Source organism: Oncorhynchus gorbuscha, linkage group LG07 (assembly GCF_021184085.1).
Source record: "Oncorhynchus gorbuscha isolate QuinsamMale2020 ecotype Even-year linkage group LG07, OgorEven_v1.0, whole genome shotgun sequence".
In the NCBI taxonomy this organism is placed as follows: domain Eukaryota; kingdom Metazoa; phylum Chordata; class Actinopteri; order Salmoniformes; family Salmonidae; genus Oncorhynchus; species Oncorhynchus gorbuscha.
In genome coordinates, this window is record NC_060179.1 from 30232333 (window position 1) to 30240542 (window position 8210).

Genomic DNA, 8210 nt, shown 5'->3' on the forward strand with positions numbered 1-8210 from the left:
GGGATGTCCCAGGTGCATTGAGGTATGGAGAAAGCACAGGGAATCTTTTCCTGTGACGTGTCGACACGGCAACACGCCATCTGGAAGGCACATCAAATCAGTCTCATCAAATCATCAAAACACAACTGCACAAACAGTCAAACACTCACATGCATACTCCTACTCTGAGTCATAGTGCACTGTGAGACATTCAGGAAGCGCTCTGACGTCATTTCCAGAGGACGTAGTGTACGAGTGTAGGGTAGTGGGCTTGGTGCTAAATAAACAAACTCCAGATGATCACTGTGGGGTAGCTCCTGTGAGTTACTCATCGTTAGTTACTCATCGACCTTACACTGATCTAAGTGTCCAGGGCCGGGTTTTTCAAAAAGGATCTATCCTGATTTGTAAACTGTCAGATTGGATTAAATAGAAGGAATAGAACGGGAGTCCCCATTCAAGTCAAGGATTCGTCTGTTCTATTCATTCTATTGCTATGCATTTAATCCTTAGGAAAAATCCAAACAGATAACTTTTGAAAAACTGGGCCCAAGTGATCATTTACAAAAGTATAACTCAACAGATTGTTTTTGGTCAAACATACACAAATACAAATAGCATGCACGCATGCGCTCACAAACACACACACACGTACGTACACACGCACACAGCACATACGACTACACATACATTGAGGGTTGTGTGTGTAATCAGTTCCTATATGTGTTTGTTGACAGTCTCTGGACTCAGGGGCTCTAATAGAGTATTGTATTTTCCCAGCAGGTCACAGGGGCCACACCCAGATGCCCCATTCTATTCAGTCTATCTGTCAGACTAAAACCCCATTACTGTAATCAGCTGTCTGGTTCTCTGGTGGTGTCTCCCAGTTCCCAGGTCTCTGTATGGGTCCCTGAGTCCAGAGGCACTTACTCCACTCCACAGAAGGACCCCCACTGTGTTCCCCGTGGAGACCAAAGGTCCCCACTCCCCATCACCTCTCCTCTTTCCTCTCTCTCTTCTCCCACCTCCATTCTCCTCTCTTCCTTCTCTTCTCCCACCTGCCTTCTCCTCTCTCCATTCTTCCTCTCTCATCTCTACCTTCTCCTTATCCCTCTCCATTGTCCCCGAAGACAGTGGCCAATGCCAGATTCCTACCCAAACCAGTCAATTATGGCCTGTGTCTGTGTAAAGACCTGTGAGATTAACAGGTGAAATCCCTTTGAAACTGTGGGACTGAGACTGCCCTGATGAGGTTATTGTAATCTGATTGGCCCAATTAGAGCTTGATGGGAGTTGCCCCAGATAGACTCATAATGAACTGTTCTGCCATCAGATTTTTATCAGAGACAGATATTTGATTAATGAATTGGTTTTAAAAGGTGGTGGTTTTATAGGTTTTAATCTGAAGCACGCTGTACACCTACAGCGGATGGTGAGCATTTTAAACTGGAGTCAGACACACATTCCCCTGCCTATTTATTTTAATTCATTAATTAATGCATTTAATAATTTTCCGGACCCTTTATGTGGTCCATTCCAGTGGCACGTCTATCAAACAGACTTTCTATTACATTATATAGAGAAACACAGTCAGTTTCTAGTTAAGAAGCCATTGAGTGTCTTACTTCATACTGTTTCCTGTTTGAGTTTCCTTCTCGTCCACAGACAGAGGAGACATTCCTGAAGGAGAATTCACGGATGAGCACTATCAGTAGAGAGCAGCCCTGGATTTACCCCATTTGCACCCTGTGCCTAGAACAGGAAATCATTGATGACCTTCATGTTTGAGTTGAAAGAAGAACGTCTCCAATTATAGCTGTTCAAATCTGAAGAATGCCCTCTGTAAGCAAATGCCGACCTATTTTTAGGTTGAATGTAAACCCAAGCTATTTATAAGATCAATACTCTACATACCGAATTCGAATATTTATGGATGTAATCTCTAACTACGAAACTGTTTTAGTCCTAGGAATGTCTCCTTAGGACCTGCCACATAGTTGACATATCAGTCTACAGATTCCATAAATTCTTCCCAACTGATAACTGAATGGATTTCTAAGACATTCCACCTTGAAAGTATACACATTTCCTGAGTATAATGTAAATATGCAATATTATGCTAAACTAAATTTAGACCACTTCAATTTATATTTAACCCCTGTCTCGGCACAATAGCGCAAAAAGATGGATAATTCACGTACAATTTCTACTTCACAAGTAGTTTCACTCATTATAAATCTAAGGAATTAAATGAATTGTTTCCACTTGCCCTACTGGTGTCCTCTGCTGTTTACTGTTGATCATAGGAATCCTTTCACTGCTATTGTTGACACTGTCTTTGTTTGTCCTTCAGGAAATCCCTGAAACTGAATATTAATTGTTGCTAAGAGACCAAACTACAACAGAAAACACACTTGAGGAAATTTTTATGAGTTTAGAGAGAGAGAGAGAGAGAGAGAGAGAGAGAGAGAGAGAGAGAGAGAGAGAGAGAGAGAGAGAGAGAGAGAGAGAGATGCAGATATATCAAGTCTTATCCTGTTTATTGAGTAGTTGTTGTAAACTACATGACCAAAAATACGTGCATTCATATGGAGTTGGTCCCCCCTTTACTGCTATAACAGGCTTTCCACTAGATGTTGGAACATTGCTGCAGGGACTTCCCTTCACTGGGAGATTTCCCTTCGCTGGAACTTAGGCGTCTAGGCCGAACAATGAAAAACAGCTCCAGACCGTTGTTCCTCCTCCACCAAACTTTACAGTTGGCACTGTGCATTCGGGCAAGTAGCGTTCTCCTGGCATCCACCAAACCCAGATTCGTCCGTCAGACTGCCAGATGGTAAAGCTTGATTCATCACTTCAGAGAACGTGTTTCCACTGCTCCAGAGTCCAAAAAGGGCGAGCTTTACCACCACTCCAGCTGACACTTGACATTGTGCATGGTGGTCTTAGGCTTGTGTGCTGCTGCTCAGCCATGAAAACCCATTTCGTGAAGCTCCCGATGAACAGTTATTGAGCTGTCGTTGCTTCCGGAGGCAGTTTGGAACTCGGTAGTGAGTTTTGAAATTGAGGACATATTTTTTTCTTTCAGCACTCGGCGGTCCATGTGAGTTTGTGTGGCATACAACGTTGTGGCTGAGCTGTTGTTGCTCCTAGACGTTTCCACTTCACAATAACAGCACTTGCAGTTGACCAAGGCAGCTCTAGCAGGATAGAAATTTGACGAACTGACTTGTTGGAAAGGTGGCATCCTACAAGTGTGACGGTGCCACATTTGAAGTCACTGAGCTCTTCAGTAAGGCCATTCTACTGCCAATGTTTGTCTATGGAGATTGGATGACTGTGTGCTAGATTTTATACACCTGTCAGCAACGGGTGTGGCTGAAATAGCCGAATCCACTCATTTGTATATATTTGTATATTAGTGTATTTATGTGTGAGAGAGAGAGAGACTCTCAGTCACACATAAACACAGTGTCTGAGGGGTTTACATGAGTATCATGGGAATGGATCTGACGTCAGATGTCTTCCGTTCATTCAGGTGGCTGTCGGTTGGAGCCTGGAAGTGCTGAGGAGAGCAGCTCTTCAGGCCCCTAATCAGCCCTCTCTCCCTGGGCTTCCATCCTGCACTTCCCCCTTCCCCACAATAATAACCGTCCCTGTCATTATTCAATGTTTCCTCATGTGAACCCTTAATAAAGGATGCTTCTGAAAATATGTGTTGGTGAATCTGAGTGGGGTTGGTGGGGAGTGGGATGTGTTTTAATTTTAGCATGGAGCTCTGCCTGTCTGGCCCTATGCCCTGCCACAATGCCCAGTCAGGTTGGGGCAGAGTGGGATAAACATTTTCATAACTGGATAAACATTTGGCAGCCAGAGGCATACGATTTGGGAGATGTGTAATATTTTTTTGGCATATTTTTAGAGCCTTTGTGAGATGTTTTAAAATGAAACAGGAAGTTTGGAAGTTTATGCCCCTGGCGCCATTTCCCTCCCAACGCCCGGGGACGAGAAATACACAGGGCTAGAGATAAAACAGTATGTCAACAGCCTGGCTTCTGCCAACGGCTGGACAAGCAATAACTCTTGACAGCCTCTCAGTCCACTCCAGTTTGTTGATATAACTAATAAATATTCCAGATCATTTGTAGCCAGTCATCCATCATAATAGAAATTCAAAAGAAACTCGTTCTTTATACATTAATCTGTTGAAATGTTGCATAATTTGGTGCACCACACATTTGAATCTGTTACATGTAGCATTCATATTAGAGTATTTTCTGTTAATTACTATAACAACAACAAAAACGTAAAGGTTCTTTTAGATATATTTGCAGGACATATTTGGTTGGGAAACACTATTTTATCAATAAGAGTACATTTTGACAACAACAGAACAAACCATATGAATAATAATGCTAAATATGTCATGTTTAAAACGTGTAACGTCATTTCCATACATCTCAATAGTAACAATAGGTTGGGGGAAAAAATATAATTTCAATAAATACATTTGGGAGTGGACATGCTGTACACGCTAAAGCGTTCAGTTCAAGTGTTCAGGGCCCCTATAGGCTACCCCCTGGTGATCATTTTACTACAGGGGCTCCGGCTGGCATGTGGACGGGCCAAAGTACTGTTCAAACTCACTGGGGTCCAGATCATAGAGCATGTCCAGCTGAACCTGCTCCAGGTAGAACTCCATAGAGGGGCCAGTAGGGGGACACAGCTGGGGGCCTGAGGCCCTGAAGTCCCCTTGCTCCACTTGAGACATAGCACAGGCTGGGTTGGGGGGCCCACAGTGCTGTAGCCCATGCTGGGTAGAGTAGTACGGATGAGGCTCTGCTGGGTATGCCTCAGTGTTAGAGTACATTAGAGGCTTGTTAGAGAATGTGGCTGCTGGATTTGTGTAAATTAACCTGTCTGGGAAAGTCTCCCTGGGAAGATGGGAAAAGTATGCCTGGGAGGATGGGTAGGTGGCTGGATGTGGGTAGGCTTGCTGCTGATGGGACTGGTTCTGGATGAGGTAGTTGAGGTCATAAGGCATGTTAAAGTCTTTACTGCAGAGGGTGGAGAGAGGGACAGTGGCCTCCACAGGCAGTGGCCCTTTGGGGCCCTTCTTCAGCTGTTTCTTCCTGCGAGGCCGGTACTTGTAGTTGGGATGGTCAATGGTGTGCTGTACTCTCAGGCGCTCTGCCTCCTGCATGTAGGGCCGCTTCTCTGCCAGAGACATGGCCTTCCAGGTCTTACCTGCAGCAAAACAATCATGTCAGTTATCAGTATATAATTTTTGAAATATGAATAGTCTCGTCATAGTTTTAATTTAAATGGGAATTATTTGAATGAAACTTACCGAGAATTTTGCTGAGGTCGGTATTCTCCAGGTCAGGGTTGAGTTGGGCCAAGCGTCTGCGTTCCTCCTTGGTCCAGATAATGAAGGCGTTCAGCGGCCTTCTGACCCGCGTCTCTGCGGATGATTTCGGCTCAGGACTGGCGCAGCTGGAGTCAGAGTTGACCGAGATAGGACTGGTTGGGCCAGAGCCGGGGGACTTCGCCTCGGACATCAGCTCACTCTGGGAAGACTCACAGTAGAACTTGTCGCTTTCAAACATGGCTTTCGTTGGGCACAGTTCGAAATGTGTGGAGATCGGATCAAAGTACATGGTTACTATCTATTTAACCTTTGACGTTGCTCTCCTACTCCAGTATTGATGGTGACCGGCTATATGCGCACCTTCCACCAATGGGAGCCCAGGAGGAGTGGATTTAAGGTGTGAAATCCAGGTGTTTTCTCAAGTCATTGATAGTCCTTGATGCCTCAATCTATCATCAGTCATTCATCAGTCATGAAACCGAAATTGACATTTAATGTTAAATCAAAATAATACACGTACGCCTATTATTTCCTTTTCGACAAAAATGAATTTAGAATATCCCTTTTAAAATGTTTCGTGATAAATGCTGTCATGATTCGCTGCAATGACTGCTCGATTGCATCACGACAATCTTGGCAAAGTTGACATAGGCCTAGATGTCTTCACAGGCTGTTAATAAGGTATTCATTGCGGATTTACTTTTTAAGAAGCTGGCAAATTCCTATGCCTAAAATGAATCGGATGACTTTAGTCCCCCTTTGATATATCTTTCTGTTTTTTTTTATTGAGGCATTACCTTTTCCTGTGTGTGATAAACAAAACGAGATAAATTGGCCGTCACTCTAACATTAAAGTTATGTGGCAGTACTTTAGTTATTCATTAAAAGACCACGGGCCCTCTCCTCTTATCAGGTCCACTGTCTCTATCAAAGCACATTTTACAAGGCGGTAACAAACATGATCAAGGCAGCTCTATTATAAGATTAAGGCGCACAAGTGTTTACCACCAACAAAAGAGGTATATCAACTTTTGAAAAGGCCGCATTACAAGCTCACCTTTGTGTGTGACAATGGTCTGTTTCAAGTCGATTCATCAGTAGGTCTATAATAAAATAAATAGGGTATTGAGCTAATGCCATCTTGGACATGCTGTGGGTGTTCATGGGTTAACACAAGGACCTATCCAGTATGTCATATCCAGTAATACATATGTAAGAAAAATATGTAGCCTATTTTAAACAGGCCTTTTTGACAGCTTGGCGTGCATGGTCGTGTTGCCTTTGCCCTGTCAGGTTTTTCGGAGTGATAAGATTTGCACAGGAAGTCCTAAAAGGTCAGGAAGGAAAATCTATTGGAGTTGTGTGGTACAAGGGACAGTGTAACCCCCCAGAGAGCTAGGGCGAGCTTGTTCTCATATAAACATGCACTCATTTTTACAACTCCTGAGATTGTTCATGAACTCACAAACGTCGATGTCAAAATAACCTCAGCGAGTCAACAAACCCTGGCTGCTCGCGCAGCCTTTGAGTTCAGTCAGTATATTCCTGTTGATTTTCAATTTGCATGACTAGTCTAAAAAAAGTCTTAACATTACATAATTCCTCTCGGTTTCATCTGATAATCCCACTCTATTTTCTTTGATTACACATCTGATTATACATCCCATCAACTTCAACAATGGAGGCTAGGGTCATTACAAGCAGTTTATGTCGATGTGGAATCAACACTACATAGAGGAACGCCCGTCATCCATTCTGGCCTGTACCTGCAACGTTTTCGTTGTGGCTAGACGACTTGCTGTCATGTCTTCAGCCTCTGCTGTTAAGATGTCAAAACGGCATATAATGGGTCTTATTGTGAGAATACACACGAAAGTGTGCTTAATTCATTTCGGCCTCCACCTGCACTGTTTTGTAGCGACAGACCAATTGCTGTTATGTAGTCCATGTCTTTAGGCCCCGTAAAAAAAGGTAATGGATGTTGACACCTTGGTCAAACAGAGTCAGTTCTGATGTTGTTGCCTCCGTTAATTCAATAACAGGGGGAGGTCAGGGTTTATTTTTTCTTTTAGATCCTCCTCTTTTAGACCGTTTAAAGTAGACTCTTCAAAGTAGAGAGATCCGTCTGAGAGTCGGCACAACGAAACTTTGGGCCCCGAGGTGTATGTTTGTGAATCGATACAATCTATGCTTGCTTATTAGACCGTCTAATGGTAACATAACGAAGTAATCGAATTGAAGTGAAGTACTCCAATTGAAGCATAGGCTAGCCACACTAAATGTGGCTGAGTAGGCTATAGCCCTATTTGTTTAAATTGCTCTAGGCCTAGTAAAATATGTTAATGAGGGTTATATTTTCATGATCTCGCACAGGGTCGGTTGATTGCGCGCTTTGACGTTGCATACGAAACTAATCACGTTATTAAGTTATATAGCCCAATGGACATTTCAAAGGATTTTTTCAAATTAATTTTCGTTATTGTTTATTAGTTTACAAACGAATGAGTTAAAGACATACATTTTGTAGGAATATAGCCCATGTCATATACGTTATTAGATGTCCACACGATCGAGTTACACGACACAAGGAGTACTTATGTGATAGCAAGTATTATTAGCATAATAAAGCCAATAAAAAACACATTTTTTGTATACCCACAAAATGTATTTAAATGTTTTTCAGGGACTGTAAGAATTAGGGTTAGAATCCACATCCGAGTGTTAGAAAGCACACAGACAGCTGCCGTGAGAAAAGCGCTAATAGATTTAATTAATTCCCTTGAACGACTCAGCATGAATACAATAATGTTAGTTTCGGTTGACGTTTCTGTAAATTGGGCAAATATTGGGGAATTTAGTA

The 8210-nt window shown here is 42.8% G+C and overlaps 1 protein-coding gene across 1 annotated transcript; it reads right to left on the reverse strand.

Moving 5' to 3' along the window:
- Positions 1 to 4573: 4573 nt before the first annotated feature.
- On the reverse strand, positions 4574 to 5639 carry LOC124039180 (transcription factor Sox-17-alpha-A-like). Its single transcript, XM_046355091.1, has 2 exons — positions 5330 to 5639; positions 4574 to 5226 (listed from the first exon to the last, which is right to left on the reverse strand). Exons 1-2 carry the CDS (start codon positions 5637 to 5639, stop codon positions 4574 to 4576), a joined length of 963 nt encoding a protein of 320 aa, XP_046211047.1.
- Positions 5640 to 8210: the final 2571 nt, after the last annotated feature.